This window comes from Corvus brachyrhynchos, unplaced genomic scaffold (genome assembly GCF_000691975.1).
Source record: "Corvus brachyrhynchos isolate BGI_N302 unplaced genomic scaffold, ASM69197v1 scaffold324, whole genome shotgun sequence".
In the NCBI taxonomy this organism is placed as follows: Eukaryota; Metazoa; Chordata; class Aves; order Passeriformes; family Corvidae; genus Corvus; species Corvus brachyrhynchos.
Genome location: NW_008246067.1, coordinates 118,061 through 136,501, shown reverse-complemented (window position 1 = coordinate 136,501; position 18,441 = coordinate 118,061). Strand labels below are relative to the sequence as shown.

Here is an 18,441-nt window from a genome sequence, read left to right as displayed (position 1 = left end):
ACAGGGAGAGCAGCAGCAGCTGCAGCAGCTGTCTCCATCCCTCCTGCAGGGAGCAGCGAGGATCCTGCAGTAGCTGTGCCAGTGGGGAGCTGTGGTCAGCTATTTGGGCAGCATATAATCCAAGTCCACGTCAGATACACACTTACATGTACAGCACAAACAGACAGGGCTGTCTATGTCTGCTGTCCACTCTGCCCACCTTCCCACCAGGGTAGACCCCTTGAAAATTCAGCAAAGTCACTTTGACAACACATAAGCAAAGTCCTGCACTTTCAGAAGAAAATAATTCTATCTGGTTTTAGGGAACGCCATCACAGAATTTCTTATGCCAAGGGGTTTAGAAAGCAGAGCGTTTAAGTGTGTAGAGTGTAGGAAATCTCTTGCTGTGCTTGTTATTTGTTGTTGGCTACAGGCAATGCATTTTCCTGATTCACAGCTGTTCTGGTACCTCTAGTTACAACAATGGACTTTATTTTCCAACAGCAAACAACAGTTTATTGTCAGCAGCAAAAAGAGAAGACTAACATTCAATGTGAAATTGAGAAATAAAAAGGAAAATGCATATAACACCAGAATCCAGGCTACATTTTCAGACAACTTGTTTTTTGCTTCATCGTCTTTACCGGTGCGTGATACCCAACCTCACTGTTTCTGTTATTGCCCCTGATTTTTGAGGTTCTCAGAGAAATTTTTTCTTCTTTCTAGCAGTGCCTATTCCAGAAAAGAATGTGTGTACAAAAATCTCTCCCAATTTGTTTTCTTGGATACCAGAATTATTCCCCCGGCATATCAGTTTATTTAGGTCAAGGCAAAATACTTCCAACTCAGCATAAAAGTTGGCAACTTGTCGAGTTTGACCTCACCTCAGACATCTTTTCCTCACTTTAGGCCTTGGCACCCACATCTTCTCCTTAACTCTCAGCAACGTGCCTGAAGCAGTTGCTGTGCCACAGGGAATTTGTATTTGATAAATCAAACCACGCAGCATTGATGATGAATCCTTAAAGCACAGACTTGGGATCTAGAAATAGTGTTACTGCCAAGGTCATGTGTTCCAGCTAGACAGTTAGTCATATTGACATGATTGCTATACCAGAAACTCTTCTTCCAACAAATTTTGTCTTAGAGAAGGGGAAAGAGAGGAGTTATGCATACTATTTTGGGGAATGCAGTATACCTATAATTTAAATTGTTGCTCCCAAGTCATGAAGGATGAAATGCAGACTTCAGTGCTTGGCTTATATGGTCAGGCTGCTACTGGAGAGGTGCGTGATAATTCTTGGGGTGAAATCCAGAGAAATCCCTATACTGAAGGGAGAGGAGGGATAGCATTCATTCCTGCCTGAGACCAGTATTATTCTGAACAATGAATTGGCAAAAGTATTGCACACAGTGCTGGGGGTGCCCCTCTACCTCCCCATCCTGTTGTGCAGAAAAATTGCTCATTGCACTCCTGCCAAAAGACCACACTGGAGCTAGAACTTCCTTTTGCTTTAAAAGCCCTTTTGCTTAGAAGCACTTCAGCCTGCAAGTGAAGTTTGGACCAAAAATGTGCCTGCTTCAAAGCAGGAAGAAAAACATAAGCTGAGTATATATGGGTCTTTTGGGGAGTTTTGTTTTGAGGGGATTTTTGTAGCACAGCTCATGAATGGTAAATGTCTACTAGAAATTTTTTTTACAAAAGACAGTACTTTTTAAGAAATTTTTCTCCAAGGGTTGGTAACTGGTTCTGGTCTGTGAATTTGTCTTTGAATCAAGGACGATGACAAGCCAAATATTCTGCAGAATAGTAAATATTTACTACTAAAACAAACTATTATGTATTGCAGATTTTCCTACAGAAAGTTTGATTTCTGTAGGAATTCCCCTTTGCACACTAAATTCTATAGTGAAAGTACTTCACCAGCTCCAAGATTCTGTAAATATGTCTGCAAAAGTTCTGCAAAAATTCTGTAAAAAAGGACTGTAGAAGTTAGTGCTGGAGCTGACCTGTACTCTCTGGCCTGTATTCCTTCTTCCAAGCCCAGCACAAAGCTCTAATAAGAGGATTACAGCTCACAAGAAATCGCGTGGGAATGGTCCTTGTCCCACCTTTCTCGTGACTTCCTCCTGGCCCTGCCTATGCCCCACCCACCTGCTGCATCTCTAGAAATTACTGCCATAGCACCTATTTTCACCACTCCTTAGTATAATACAGATGCTGTTAAAGGTATACATCTCTCTACCTTATCAAAACCTGATTATTAAGATGGTGTTTCTGTCTGTTTTCTCTGCAGAGTGATGGGACTGAAGTCTCATGTCAAACAGGAACAGCACAAAGTACAGTCATTTGCCAAATAAGCTATCCTGTTTTCAGAACAGGACAACAGGTACAGCTAGCATGTTTAAATAACCTTGAATGACATCCAAAACCTTTTCTGCTGTTGTTTTTCCCTAACTCTGCATTTATTGCTGATAAGGGCTTCTTAGATTTGACAACAGAGGCATTAAAAGAAGTAAACTAGGGGTTAAATTTTTTTACTCCCTTCCAGATTAAAGGAAAAAAGACTCTCAAAGCTCATTTGTCACAACTCACAGCTTCCAAATGCTGCTGCAGTTACGTAACTTTTGGAGAGTGAAGCCTGGGGCCAGAGAAGCATAGAGCAGCATCATGTGCAGGCTCCTACAAACTGAGCACAATTCCCATCAAATCCCTCCTGCAGTGTGAACCTGGGGTAACTCCCTCACCTGCTCTGTGAATCTCATCTCTCCAAGAACGCAGTATTGTTTTGAGAAGAGATGGGAAGTCCACACAGGCCTAGGATGAATTACATACCTTTTTTTTTTCATATATACCATAAGCCTCAGGATATCCACAGTTTTATGGAATCTTTTATTCCTCAAGAAATAATAATAGAATATAAAATAGAAAGAATACAAATATGATGTTCTGTGGTGGGACATGCAGAATAATAAAAAAAAATTGTATATAAAAAAGTCAGTTTGTTCTGAATTTTAATGGAATTGCTCAAAGTGCAGTTGGAACAAATGGAAGTAAAGAGTGAATACAAAGCTTGTGTTTAGCTGGAGTTTAAAAGCAAAAAATTGTGAACACCTTTTTTTGCAGCTTGTAGCTACTTATACACAATTTTAAAATGCATATAACTCATGTTTATGTAAGAATGCCAACTTGTAGGGGAACGCAAGAATAAATCAGTTCTGAGTATTAAGAAATTACTGAAGTATTACACAGAAATCTGTAGAAAATTCAGACACAGAAGGCAGTTCTAGATTGTTGCACACATGAATAATTATGTCTGTTGGGAAGTCCTTTGGATGTTGTACCAACTCATTTACTATGTGTTCCTTGTCTTTTCCATAGGTATCCTTTGATATTAGTTTCGATTTTAATCTTAAAAACCTTCAGAACGTGGCAGTTCTAAGTTTTCATGCGTGGAGGTAAAGTACACACTGATATGAAAGCAAGTTAGGTATTAATAGCTTTCTTGTATAAAACAACATTATAACATCTGACTCAAATGTGTTTTGATGAACAGTGAGAGTAAGGAACAGCAAGACTCAGACAACCAGGTCACCTTATCAATTCCTTTGCGATATGATGCAGAAATTCACTTCACAAGGTATGCTGAATAATGTAAACAGACACTGTCATTTTGCCAAGGTGCTTGAAGTAACTGTCCTGAAAGGCCACTAAAAATATAGTGAAGTTTTGCTTTTGGTTTGGAAGTCATAAGAAATTCCTTCTTCACCAGTAGTTACAGATTTGTCTGTCCTTCAAACAACCTTGCATGTAAAGAATCATGAAAGTTGTGGACCTGTGTTTACCTCTGAGCAGTTGTTACAGATGCTCCTGTGAACAGAAGTGATATAAAGGCCAAACAGTGCATGTGGTTTTGATACCATAAATCTTATATACTGTATAATAACATTAGGCTTCTTGGCTCAAGTGTAATGATACGGGATCAAATCTGGAGTTATAGTGATCAAAACTAAACAAAAGAACATCAAAAGGAAAAATATGCCCCACTCAAACTCTCAGCAAAGGAGGAAAAGAAAAAAAGAAAAAAAATTATGGATGTATGAACCTGGAGCAAGAATATAAACTTTTTAGCAGTGTGAGATAATGATTTATACTAAAACCTGCTGTGCACATGGCAGATTCCCCATTGCTGCAGCTGAACGGGCACTGGGAGCAGACACCCAGCTTTCCCATGCACCCATCCAGATTCTGGCTCAAACGTACCCCTCCCTGCCTGGTGCCAGCCCTTTCTTCTCCATGTAGAAGGCAAGTCAGGGCTATTGCAAGAAGGATCCTTTACCCTGGGAAGGGTGGTTTGCAAGGAGAGGCAGCTGAGCAGACAAGGGGAGAGAGACCAACAAAAAGCCTTTTAAGAACAATCTTTATATAGTGCTCTTGAAACTTCTTACCTTGAGCCCTGGAAACCCTTGGTGATTTGGGATGCACTCAAACAGTAATTAGTCTGTAGCTGTTCCACACACACATGATTTCAGTTACAGTTTAACTTAGATTACAACTAAAACAAAAATACACTGGTTTCACTCTCGGATCAAGGTAGGATATTTTAATTTTCATCAAAGAAAAGATTTATTTATCTTTCCCAAGTACTGAATTTTAAGGATAAACATGTAATTACATTTAATGCACTTGGTCACAAATTCTTGGTGAAAAAATGCTTTTGCATCCCAAAGTGATCAAAAATTAGTAAATATAAACTGATAAAAAACAAACAGTAGTTATCCAGAGAATAACTTCAAAATGCACATCAACAATGGATCCAGGAAATTAAAATTCAGAGATGACCATAGCTACAAGAACTATTGGCTGCTGTGTAGGATGAGCTGGAATAAAGACCACAGTACAGAAGATTTAGTGTTATAACCTTCTTTGCAGAAGTAGTTTCAGAACATTGGAGGCCCTGCATCATGACTAGGTGCACCAGTCCTGGAGTCATGCAGAATTTCTGAGATTATTTTAAGTGCAGAGAAGCATTTGAGTCAGTGGTGCAAGTTCTTTCAGCTCCCTGAGAAAGTTGCATGAGACTTTGTCAGAAGCAGCAGAGACTGCAAGAGCATCTGTATAGAGGGATAGCTTCTTAGGATATTCAGATGGTGCAAACTTGAATCAGCAGGTTTAATTAGCTGAGAAATATGAGCTGAAATGAAATGCTTCAGAAGAAGCAAGGAATGGAGTCTATAAAAGTTATTCAAGGGAAAACAGGGGTTTCAGTTCATCTACATCTCCTGAATATGAGAAAATGAAATTTCATATGCAAGTCAAGGAATGAAGGAATACCTCCTGCCAGAAAATGATTAGTTATTCTTGGAGATAATAAATTTTAAAGAACTAAATGAAAATACATATTAAGCTGTGTCATAACTTGGCTTGGGAAGTATTTACCTGGAACTAGTTCCTTCTTGAGGCAGGTAATGCAGCCAAGAAGTAATCCCTTAAAATACAAGAGTTGAGAAAAAAGTATTGTTTTGATGAAGTGAAGTCTTTCTAGGGATAATTTCCTGAGTTTCTAGGAGAAGGTGTAGCAATATGTCTTACCAGAGACTTCTGAAAGGACACGGAAGCTGATACTGTGCATCTTGGAAGAACTGGAGTCTTCAGCAGTAAGGAAGCAGAAAATATGTCATGTGTGTTTTCCTTGGAGTCTTTGTGAGGAAGCCCGTCAAGGAAAGGGCCCATGGGAGAAAGTATGGAGGGTCAAAAAGGATCCACAGTGCAGTATGGAGGACCACAACTGATCAGGAAGTACATCTGTGAGACTGCACACATGTTAATTTGGTATTGAATGCACAGGTGTTACCCAGATTAAACAGGGAGAGTGGTAAAGAAGATAGATTCCCTGTGTAACAGGAAGAGCTGATGTAGGAGTTGTAATAGCCCCTATTTCTTGTTCACTCAGTCACCAGCTTGCTTTTTGACTGCTCAAATTATCCTTCTGAAGAAAGCTAATGATGAAGAGCAGACACTGTTCTGGGATGGTTTAGCAGAGGGGCTGTTCACAGGTAGCAGGCGGTGGGTGTGATGCACGGGGATATTTTCCTTGCCTTTGAGCATGGTTCTGTCTGACTGACTCAGCTCCTTGAGCACCCACAGGTCCTTGCACCATGTCCTTTCATCACACACCTGCCATTCCATGCTGCAGTGGGCTGAAACCACCCTTACCTTACTTTGCAAATTCATATTTTAAACCCCATAATGACTCAAGAAAATGACCCAGAGAGGACTGAGGGCTATGTGATATGTACCATGTAAATAAGCAGGGTGATGCCTGTGTTTCCCCACCCAGCCAGTTACAGATGTACCAAGGGAGACAGCCAAGGAGACCCTTTCTGAAGATGACTGCAAGGCTGGATGTTGTAGTTTGTGCCCAGGAAAGGAGTTTGCAGTATGGCCCTGAAACAATGCAGGGTCTAGAAGCCTGAGAGAGCCTGTACCCTGTACAACTCTCTTGTCTTAATTTCACATGTTTGTTCCAGCTCTGGGCTTTAGTACACCATTTTCTTAACCAACTTTGTAAAATTAAAACAGCAATCTAAGTGACGGACTTTTTCTCTGTCTGTACTTCTGACCTGTTTTACAAAGTCATATCCAGTAACATATGTTTTCAAAGCGGCTGCCAAATTGAAATGTATTGTTTTATGGTTGTTAACTAGGCTTGCCAACATCAACTTTTATGAAGTATACTCTGGTCGTAACATTCCTTCCACTGTGAATAATTTTGAAGATATTGGCCCCACGTTCAACTTCTCAGTTAAGGTTAGTAAGTGTGTTTTGTTCTGGTTCAAGAAGTTGCCTTAGCTCCCTCTGTAGCCTGCTCCCAAAAACTAGTTTAAAAAAAAACACTCCTGCTTTCATTGTCTGATTTTGAGGCTTTTGAATAGGTCAAGTAAGAAAAAAATTTGCAAATAGTGTAAGTGCTTAGAGTCTTCATAAGGTTAAGGATGACATTTGCACAAGCAGAATGGGGGAGGGATTGGTCCTGCACCATTTACATATTTAGAAGATGGTTAATGGTTAACCTTAGGCCAACTTAGACTGTTTTTTCACAGAGTCTCCTAACAACTTGATAAAGAAGAACAAGTCTTTGCAGGCTTGGACTTTAAAACTTGAAGTTTGGCAAGGGTTAAGGGATCAAACCTGATGCAAGAACCAGCCAAATCACAGTGCTTATTATGTAACACAGAAAAAACTTAGATCCAAATATGCCAGGTGGAAGAAACTTAAATTATGTTCCATTTCCATTCCTGTAACTGCTACTCCAAAGGACTAAACAGGCATATTGGCCATGGCAGAATATTTGCTTTTCAAAACATATTTCATGCAGTTAATATGAGCTTTGCTAAGAAAACAGACAGGAACCTGGAGCTATATAGTATGCTTTCTGCTTTACTATTCACAAAATTACTACCCCAGTGTCTTAGTAAAAAATACATTGATGTAAAAGGATTCCAGTTTTTCCATACTCATCCATTATTTCTAATTTTCTTGCTATATCAAATGATTTATGCATAGCTACCTGAATTAACTCTTGAATTATTTGCTTTGCAGGTAACAACAGGAAGTATTCCAGTAAAGATGGCATATGTAACTATCAACCTTCCAGAACTGACCAGCAAAGACAACCCATTGATGTACCTAACTGCAGTCACCACAGATGAGGTATAGAACTAAACTGTGTTTCGGGGGTTTAGCAGTACTATAAACATCAATTATCTCCCCAGTATTATGGCTTAGTTTAAGAGAATCCATGCCCTTTCTCTTTGTCCTTTCCTCATAAAGGGGGGGACCACAATGCCCATAGTACACTAGCTTATTACTTGGCAAAGTCCAATCTGAATGTCCTCAGTTAGGTCTTTCTCCAAGTTCCTAGGAAAGTTATCATAAAAATGAAATTTTTAGGTGAGGAAAAACCCTTCAGGTCAATCTCGGGAGAAAAAAAGAGTGTTGTAAGAATTATTTACTTCTGACCAAAACCACATACTCTTAGTTTCCTAATGAATTCAGTGTTCACAATGTAGCCTTTAACAGCTACCATCTAATCCCAGACATATAAATTACTATGATGACTATAAACTCCCAAGTATCATATCATCCAGTCTCATTTCCCCCATCTTTCTTAGGCCAGAGGTGTTACTTGCGATGCTCAGATAAATCCACTACAAATAGGGAAAAGACCTTACTCTCCATCTTTCACAAAAGAGAACTTCAGAGCTTCCAAAGAGCTGGTGAGTAAAACTCAGGGCTACAGTAAGCAGGACCTTCTGAGCTGAGGTAAGCAAAGCTGACCTTCTGAGCCCATTGCTGTACTTGTGAGGAAAGGTGTGATGGGGTGGCATTCCCCATTTACAGAGCCGGAGCTCAGCCTATGGATGTTGTCACAGATATTGCATCTGCTTTAGCACTGCAAGCACTTAAATTTGTATGCACAGAACAGCATATGCAAGGGCAGAAAGTCTAGATGTTGAAAGAACATTTTAAAAGCATATTTTTAATTCATGCTGTTGCCTCTTCTTGCTGTTTCCCCTGGAAGAACTGTAAGAATGTGAAGTGCAGTACCATCACATGCAAACTGGAAGACATTATGCTGAAGGGAGAATACTTTGTGAACGTGTCCACCCAAATCTGGAACGGCACTTTCGCTGCTGTGAGTATCAGCTGCATCTTTGTGGAGGATCCAATACTCAAGTTTTTTCAAAGTCCAGTAAAGAGACCTTACAATCTAGAAAGACCTTCATTTACTTTATATTAGTTTGTGTGTTTTACGTTTGTTTTTCCAGAAAACTTGAGACCTAAAAGTAGTGAGGTTGCATGATAAAACTTCAGTCCAGCAAAGGGTCTAAGAAAATACTGTGATAATGCAACCTTCACAGCCGAATAAAACATTTCCTACATCTGTTATGCTCATTCTAGGGGAACTACAGTTTCCACAAACTCATCATAGGACAGCAGAGCACAGTATCATCATAGCCTGTAAAATAATCATGCTTTTAGCTTTTGAACATCATGGCCTACATAGTGATCATTTTAAATCACATCAAAATATCAAAACCCCGTTAGTGCTGCCAGTTTTATTTGATATAGAATGTGGAAAACATCTTTAATTGATTTTTTGTCTTTATTAGAGTAGGTGTTAAAGAAGCAGCCCTTGCTTAGAGACCTACAGGATGTTTAAAATATCCATCAGTAATATCTCAGCCTTTTTTAAATCACCATGTGTCCTCCAGGATATAACTTATCATGAGTTACCAGACTTTTGAAGTTAGACCATGTTTGCTTCTTAGCTAGGCAACCAACCAAATGGTCTTGGAGTCCTGGATTTGCCTAACGTGTCGGGAACATGACGCAGTCTCCTTAGTGTGTCTGGCGAGTCTTGTGGCAGGTATTGACATTTAACAGCAGGGCTGTTGTCAGCTTTAGCATTCATCTCTTAAAAGGAAAAAGTCAGGTTGATATTGTAAAATGTGTTATGGAAATGTGTGACAAAAAGTATCTGTCTGTCTTTAGAGTTTGTATTTTTCTAATCAGCTGGGTCAAGACCATTTGTTAGTGCTGTTAGGTACGCAGAAGGTGGAGACCTGAAAAAAAGGTTACTACCCTCACAAAAAAGTGAGTGGGAATGGTTTGTTTACCCCTGGCCAATGGGAAGGAAAGATCATGTCACAGTTCTCACATCTCCCATTTTGTAATTTTCTATTTGATTCATTGCAAATAATTTTGCAAGCACTCACTCAATCTGCACATCATCAGCCTTTTTATTTAGTGGCAATCAGCTGTTGTCCCAGAAGGGGATAGCAGGCTTGCCAGTACCTGCTAAGCAAAGAAAAGATGTGTTTAGGAATTGAGGTGCTTTGAATAGTGCTCAGGTATGTTTCTAAACTTTTAGAAACTTTTTTTGGGCAGATGGCCACAGTGCAGGGATGCAGTAACTTACACTGCAGAGACAGTTTGGTATGTGTGGGCTGCTACAGACCCATGGCTGCCCTTGTGTCCTATGTCAGGTCCATAGCACCTGGCCCTGCCACAGAGAAATGGCTGAGGAGGCAAAATGACAGAGCAGGCTTTGCCTTTGGTTCATCTGGAGAGTGGTGCTGTGTTCCCATGAACTTGAGGCCATTCCTGGTAGTGCTGTAGGAGAAGAGCAGTAGTGAGCTATCAGTTTCTACACAGCCATGCACCTCTCCTCCAGTACATCTACAGAGGGAAGTGGGATCTGGCACAAGGACCCTTTTCAAACAGGAATTGGCTTAAGATTTTTGTTATCTTCTCTGTTTAAACTGAGAGAGCCATGTCAGAATTTGAGACGTGGAGAGGAACATAGTGAAAGGAAAAAATAAATGGGGGAAAACAGAAGCATTGGATAGAGGTGAAGGCGGGGGGAAGTAAAAGAACATCCAGTTTCCATTTCTTGCAAAGGCCAGAGATATATTCCCATCTGTCTTTTGTTGCCGTGTCTCCTTTTCTCACTGTTATTTTACCCCATCTCTTCCCTGCTAGCAGCAGTGACAGCTTTGAAATAACTATGAAAAGGGTTACATAAATAATTCCTTCTGTTTTGCTTGAATTATACATTAAAGAAAAAGAAAAACGAGTTTCCCAGTGTCATTGCTAAGTGGATTACTGATATATTGTTACTTTGATTAACATGTTAGCTGGGGAAAAATAAAAAAAATAATTTAAATTTTCTTAATACTATGATTTTCTTTTCTGGTTGCAAAGTCTTCATTTCAAGGCAAGAGAATCATTTTAGGACATTCTACTTTTAATTGAGTTGCCCTATAACAGAGCTTTACAGTTGTTTTAATCTTCTCTTTCAGGTAACTTTCCAGACATTACAACTCTCTGCAGAAGCAAAAATTGATACACATAACACTGAGTTATTTATAATTGGAGAGAATACCCTAACTGTAAGTGATAGATAAGTATATTTTTTCAACTTCTCTATCTTTGACTGTATCAAAGTGATAGTATTTAATTTTCTGTGTCCTTTAGGAGTACATAGCAATTTGATTATGTTGAACTAATATATCCTTCTGATTATACAGCTCCCTTAAATTATTAAATTTTTTTCATTTCAGCCCACTGCTGTATAAACCAAACATAGTTAAAACCTGTAGGTCTCAAATAAACTGTAGAACTATGAGAAAAAGTCAGCTAGAAACTTCTGAAATTCAGATAGCTTCTTGTTCATGAAAAGACCAAAATTTGGACTTCTTTCTGGAATGGAATTAATTCTTATAGATAAATGAGCTCTGAGAAGCATGTTCACAAATCTGATTTATAGTCTTACTTACTTCTATAAGTATATACAGTTTGATATTTCTACACAAATGTTTGGCAAAGTCTCCAGAAAATAATTTTATTTGTAAAGGAATGTGGAATATTTTTAGCATTTGGAATAGCCATTTTAGCATATGGACAATGTGGACACAGCTAATCTAAAGAGAAGTCTCCAAACTACTGCTTTATTAGTACAGAATTCTTCTCCCAAGCCTTCCATCTGCTATACACAAACATAAAAAGCACTGGAAGAATACAGTAGCACTGTGGTACTGTTGTAATAAAAGAGGATACCTTACTCTCTTTGTCAGTCTTGAGAGGAACGCCCTTCCATTTGCAGGACTAACTTCAGATTTATTTTTACAGGACTTAATAGCCTGTTTTATCCATAAAATAACCAAGGCCACTGAAGACCAAAATGCAAATTAGTAAATGAGAAAAATATGTGTAAGAATGTGCAGCATAGCCCATTCACAGGCAATGGAGACTTCAACTAAATATATACAAAAGCAGTTATAGATTGATCTATCTCTCTGTGTGATAAGACCATACCATTTTTAATCATTGGTTTCTCATGGATCACTCTATTTCTTGTGAAGAACCTCTAAACAAACCATTTTGGAATCAGGAAAACCTCCAGTGCCTGAAGAACAAAGGAAGAATGTTTTTGCAGAAAAATTACATGCCAGTGTTTGAAGTGTTCTGAGTGCTTCAGTTTGGCATGGTATCATTTCTAGTAGGAGCTGAAACTCATTACTATACAATGCAAATATTCCAGGTAATTGCACAGGCTTTTTAGGTAGCTCATAAGCCATGTATTAATAGGTATTTTTCCACCTTCCATTTTGAAGCATGGTACTGTCAATCTATATTACCAGAAGTTCTGATGGTAATTTCAGGAGAACTAGAAAAATGGTAGTTGACAAGTAAAAGTTGATTCCTCCTCCAGCCACATGTGGAGCTGGGACTTTCACACCTTTGAGGCAGTAGCTGAACAGACCCTGAAAGTTTTCCACAGGGTTCCTAAGAAACACGGTGGCTTTTGGTGACTTCCAGCCTGATCTTCACTCAGTGGCCTACTGCCCCGTGAGAAGTCTTGGTAAATGTGCCAGGTTGTGGAGGTACATTCTCCCTACAGCAGACAGTTTCACACTTGGGGCCCGTACTCAGAACTGCGCTTACTTCTTGTCAGGCCAACAGGGATACCCAGTCTGCCCTTCCCACTTCCTTGGGAACAGAACAGTGCAGAGGCAAATGGAGCTTATTTCCCTACTTACCCTGTTAATTTAGATGGATGTGATAGGATTCATCCAATTTAATATCTGCATTAGTCATCCACATTCTATAAACCCTAGTCCCTGAAAAGAACAGGCATTTCTGAAATGCAGTTCGTCTCATCCTAAAGATGATCCTGAAAATAACTAGGGTGAATTAGGCTCTTAAAAACCCTATTCTCCTTTGGAAGTCAAGGAACCATGTTGTAGATATAATACTAGATGAGGTGCATCCCAGTCTCATGGTGTCTTATTGACCACAGTTTAACTTCAGGAAAGATAATTTGTTCTTAGGCATCAATTGTCCTTTCCAACAGTGCCACTTCATTGTTAATCTAATGGAGAAAGCACTACTAGGCAAACTGCATATATGAAATTGGCTTTTTACATTGGATGAACTGGGTTGTTGTTTAGCCAAATGAATGAATATTGCCTTGTGATGCTATGTGGGGAAGCTGCTTAGGTATTTTTACGTAAAAGCTGTCAGATTTTTTCCAAGTTGGACAGGACTGCCAGCTGGAGGACAGAATGTTAACCTGCTAGAATCATCATTATGGCCATTCAGTTAGAAAATACACAAAGCCATCCTGCCTTGGTGAAATGAATACACACAACCACACCTAGCACAACACTGGAGACTTCCAACAGAAATGACTTAAATCACTGAAATGTCAGTCCAGTGCAAGTTTCCCAGAAGGTTTAAGATTAAATTACTCCAGACAAATGCACCGAACAAGCAACCCTGAGAAAGTAAAACAGTGTGATTTGTTTTATCATGTTTCAGGAAGGGAAAGAACTTCCAGCTAACTGCATGTCATTCCAAGATTAAATCCAAAAATTTGACAGTTCATAAATATTATAGCAATGTCTCCCTGAGAAACCCTGTTATATGTAATTATATATTTAGTTATACCTAAGCCAGCTAGATAGGGTATCAGTTGAAAACTAACTTCCAGACACTGTATACTCTTCTGGGAGCTCTCTGGTATTGCTTGTGGTTCAGGAAATGTAGGTGTGCTAGAAGTTCTCTTGTTTGACCCACGCATCTTGCAGCAAATTCATGCAGTTGACCCCAGAAAATACAGATCACCATGAGAAGATTTGTCAAGTCATTAGTGGTTTTACAGAAGGTAGGAACAGCAGGCAAAGGAGACAGAGGTACCTGCCCAGCAGGAGGGTTGGAATTTCAGCAGATGCAATGGTGTCCGGCCTCAGTGACTAGTACTGCCTCCTACAGCTGCCCACCACAGATAATGGGCTCTGACAACACTTGGTGGAAAGTAGTTCTTCTCCAGCATTCTGATTTTGGGGTTCTACACCAGGCTGTTCCCCACCTTCATGAAACATGTCTACACAATGATGGTGTGTGGAGCCTCTGAAAGGCCTCCTGTTAATGGAGAGGCAGCTGGCATGAGAGATTGGTTCTCACTGGTATGCATGGCCAGGAGCGATGAGGGCCTCTAGTCCTTAGCTGGCACTGCTGTGTGCCACAGTGGTGCAGCCAGGCACCCACGGACACCAGTGAAAGGGCTGTAATTGCTTGGTGTTTTCCAGTCATTGATCCTAGAATGTATGCAGTCCACACATTCTTGATCCTTGGTTTATAAATCCTACCTTATTTGCAGTTAACATTAACCCCTAAGACACAATCTCTCCGCTTTCAGATCCCAGTTACAATAATGAAGCCAGATGAGGAAGCTGAGGTACCAGTAGGTGTTGTGATTGGCAGTATATTGGCTGGACTTCTGTTGCTGTTGGTACTGGTTGCTGTTTTGTGGAAAGTAAGTAGGTATTTATATGCTTAAAACCAGAAAGAGATAAATGCATTTGGGCTATTTTCTTTGGAATCTCTCTTCTCTAGTATGAAACAAAACCACATCTGCAGTTTGGTGGTAATAATACTGCTTTGGCATTACACCCTTGATGTATTTCAGAAGGGTTTATAAAATGGGTCCTCATAGAAACTGGCAACATGAAGATGATAAATGAGTTCTCAGTCATTCAAAACAGGGGCTGTGGTATTTACTCTTCTCCTTCTGACACTGTCTATCTCCTTCCATAATACCCTAGCTGGGCTCTGAACACCCATGATATTCCCAGTGGACAAAGGTGGGGATTACAAACAAGGTGGGAGAGGATATATATTGAACAAACCACAAAAGAACAGAGAAAGGGCAAGGGGAAGAAGCAAATTACGAAGGTTACATAGAAAAAGTGGAAGGTTTTTCTGTGTGCCAGGGCATTGGTGGCACACCAAGGCATCATGGAAATGTCCTATTTTGGCAGGGAGAAAACTGGCTAATCAGGACTGCTGCTCTAGCATTTAGTTGCACCAGGCAAGACTTTAGGGCCCACCTCCTCTCATTTTAGAGGCAGGAATTGTCTACAAATCAAACTCTATACTGTGGGCATGCACATATGTGCATTTCTACTATCACAGTATTTAGCTTTGCTGAGAAATGAATTATCCGTGACTGACTGCAATGTGGTGTTATTTTAATACTTCTCACAGCTTGGCTTCTTCAAGAGACAGTATGAGAAAATGACACAGGATATAGAAGATGTCGATGAAATTGCAGAACTCACAAAGGACAAAGACTGAAGATGAGTTATGTGGATAAAAAGGAGATCTGAGCCACCAACAGTAGCTGTGATCAGTCAGTTCTTCAGCTGGAGTGCCTTAAAGCTTAGTAACGTTAAACATTTTTAATGGAAGTGTCTTTATAGATGAAACTATTTTACAGATTCTACTCTATTGTAAGAGTAACTGCAGGACAGTTTGGTTTTTTCAAAAATGATTTATAGTGCCTTTTCTTGTAAATTTTTGCCTTTCAAACAAACTTAACCCGTAGAACTGGCAGGTCCGGAGTATACAGTAACATACTGTACCAGCAGCCCTTCTCTTGATCCACTGCAGAGTGAAACAGAAGAATTTATTTCAGATTATTGTGGAACAGCATCAGTTGGTAATTCAGTTGACAAGTACCATATGTGTTAAAGGACATTTTCTATTAAGTTGATGATGAATGTGTGGTGAATACTGCTTCCAGACTGGGAGAAGAAGTCATTTTTTCATTGACTAGCTCCATCCTTATTGTTTCAGAAAAGTAATTTCCACCATCAAACCTTTGCTTTAACTAATCTATAAACTAGGAACTGTGTATGAAGATGTCTGTCTGGGTGCTACAGGACAACTGGTTGGGCAGTCTTCCAAAAGTTCACCATATTTCTTGCACTAAGGTCACAGCTAAATTACTGAAGGATATTGTTTTGGGGAAATACTGCCAAATGGTATGTAAAACTGTCTTCTGAATACTTTCTCCCTGAGAAGAAAATATTAATTTCATAATCACTTACAGCATGTACTCTGCAATGTTATTACTGATTTTCATCTTGAGAAGCACTACCACTACTGTTACACTGGCCTTTACACTCCCGGTCCTTCTGATATCAGTTTGGCTTTTGACATAAATAGGAAAGACAGTCAAGATCTTGTCTTTAATTCTGTACTGAAAGATTTTGCAAGACTAAGAGCATAGAGAGAACTAAAGGGGATAGCTGACTGAGGAATTATGCACGTTACAAAAGGGGATAGTGAAGATCTAAGCTCTGTAAAATGTTTACTGCACTTACTTCTTTAGCATCTCAGTGCCCTCCAGAAGACCAAAGTTCAGTACAACCTCCTTACCTGTCACATTGTTTTTTGGTTCCACCTGTTCATGTCTTGATGAAGTGAACTTATGTTTTATACAGTGAAGTACTGTAGTGCTCTGGAATGAGCTCTAAGCACAACACTTGAGTGACTTTGTGTTGGTTACGCACCTCAAGTTTATCACTTGCTGTTACGCTGCCTGGTTATAATGAAAGCTCAGTCTTACAAAGGCCCATGCAGTAAGACTGGTAACAGTCAGGGGAATTGGCCTTTTGGCTGCCTTTCTCTCTCACGGCTGGCAGTTACACTTACAATTGATTGTGAGAGAAGATGTGTGTTTTTCTTATGTATGCTGCCATGCAAATGAGATTGTTTCCAACTTGAGGTGATTTACTTGAAGAGTAAAACATGCAAATGTGCCTGACTGAGAACACAAAGTCATGTCTTCTTTCCCCCAAAGCTGGATTGTAATTATGCTTAGGCACTTTTTCCATTATTTTCTGAGGGACTAGGCTTGAGCACGTTTGAAAGTTTTACTTTTTTAATAGGTAATCAGTCAAAAGCCAACCATCTCTTTGGCAAATAACAGCTTCATTTGCAGCAACAGCTGCTCAGTGTAGTTTCATATGTGTTTTGAATTTATTTTATATCTATGAAATGTTATGTTTTGGGATGTTTGGGGTTTTTTTTTAAATTCTGAAAAAAGATTCTTGCCATCAACTAAGTCTGTGACCAAAACAACTATTTAAAAAGTGGGGGGAAAGAATAGCAATTTCCTAAACCTAAAGAATAAGCTCCTGACTTGTAATTATAAACTTTGAGGGCAAATGCTCTGAAAGTAAAGATAAAAAATTTGTCTGCCTCAATTCTTATATAAACTTGTTCAGAAAAAAATAACCCCTACAGCCATGTATGTGGGAAGCTCCTACATAATCAGGGTCATGCGCTCCAGAGCAGAGGGGGAATTTCACAATAGACCAGATGGTAGAGTCTTTGATTTTTGGTGCTGCCGGCAAGGGCAATTCAGGCATTCACCCAGATTTCCTTCTTCCACCTTTGGTGGAAGGTACAGGTCAATCAATATCTAATATGCAACTTCTTTGGGGATTTAACAGTTTATCAATCAGGTAGCAATGATTCAATTCACTAGACTTCACTGGGTTGTATTTTGACATGGGCAGCAGGATTCTCCTTCCTAGCCTGGACACAATACTGCTTTTCCAAAAAAAAGGGGAGACATAGCAATGGGTAAGGTTTTTGTATCCTAACCACTTCAAGTTACTAGTTTTCTTTTACAATTAATACTTAAAAGGTTAATTCAGTTTTTGTAATGGGTGAGTCTATTGCACTTTTAAGTTGGCACAGCCGCAAATAATACTGGAATATTATGTATATTTTGTATTGTGTGCAAGGGTTTCGTTGTTTTGGTTTTTTTTAATTTACTTTTTTAAAGCAGCATGTTTTAAATATCCTGAAATTTTGAGCTTCAGCATGTACTTCTGTTTGTGCTGGCAGCAAGAAAAGTCAGCAATACCTTCAGCAAACTCATTACATCTGATTCTGGTCTTGAAATCTAGCTGCTGATTTCCTGAAGTACTAGAATCAAGTCCAAAATCAGAGTTGGTTTCATATGAGCCTATGTATAAATTTGGGATGTACAAGAGAATTTATATTAAAGTTGACTTCTAAAAGCTAGCATGTAAGCTCTATGGGAGCAGGGACTGTATCACTGTGGTGGCCTGTCAGAGGGCCTAACAGCATTACTGCAATAAAACCCAAGACTACTGCTGAATGCAGACTCATTTGTTTTTAAACAGCACCCTAAAGAGAAGCAGTGCGACTGAAAAACCACTGCATAGAAGGGGGCAAATACGGCTTTGTTCCAGTAGCACACAGTAAGAACCCTACAGGAATGACTCTGCTAGGTATACAAAGAAACTGCACTTGAAGACTTGTAGATCACAGTCAGGAGTGTAACACTACCAGTAAGCTGTACTGTAGTATAACCCAGTTCACATTAGAGTAAAATATTTGGAAAGCTCTAGCTGAATAGATGGTGTTAAAACATTACCATGGCCAGGCCATCCTATAAACATGGGGTTATCATCGCTGGTATCTAAAATTACACACACATATCTATTCTGTAAATAGATAAAGTCTCTGCATTTTATCTATTTACAGAACTGGTCAGCAGTAGTGTGTCA

At 39.4% G+C, this 18,441-nt stretch overlaps 1 protein-coding gene across 2 annotated transcripts in view; it reads left to right on the top strand.

Annotated features, from left to right (window-relative positions):
• The window catches only part of ITGA2 (integrin subunit alpha 2), a 64,173-nt gene extending 46,144 nt beyond the window's left edge, over positions 1-18,029 (top strand). For both annotated transcript variants that reach the window (XM_017746870.1, XM_017746871.1), the window contains 11 exons: positions 484-625; positions 2,277-2,369; positions 3,362-3,438; positions 3,537-3,620; positions 6,688-6,790; positions 7,583-7,693; positions 8,155-8,259; positions 8,565-8,678; positions 10,849-10,938; positions 14,250-14,366; positions 15,098-18,029. In XM_017746870.1, coding sequence (XP_017602359.1) covers positions 484-625; positions 2,277-2,369; positions 3,362-3,438; positions 3,537-3,620; positions 6,688-6,790; positions 7,583-7,693; positions 8,155-8,259; positions 8,565-8,678; positions 10,849-10,938; positions 14,250-14,366; positions 15,098-15,187 — 1,126 coding nt within the window. In that variant the 3' untranslated portion in view covers positions 15,188-18,029. The remainder of the gene's footprint in view (positions 1-483; positions 626-2,276; positions 2,370-3,361; positions 3,439-3,536; positions 3,621-6,687; positions 6,791-7,582; positions 7,694-8,154; positions 8,260-8,564; positions 8,679-10,848; positions 10,939-14,249; positions 14,367-15,097) is intronic.
• Positions 18,030-18,441: the final 412 nt, after the last annotated feature.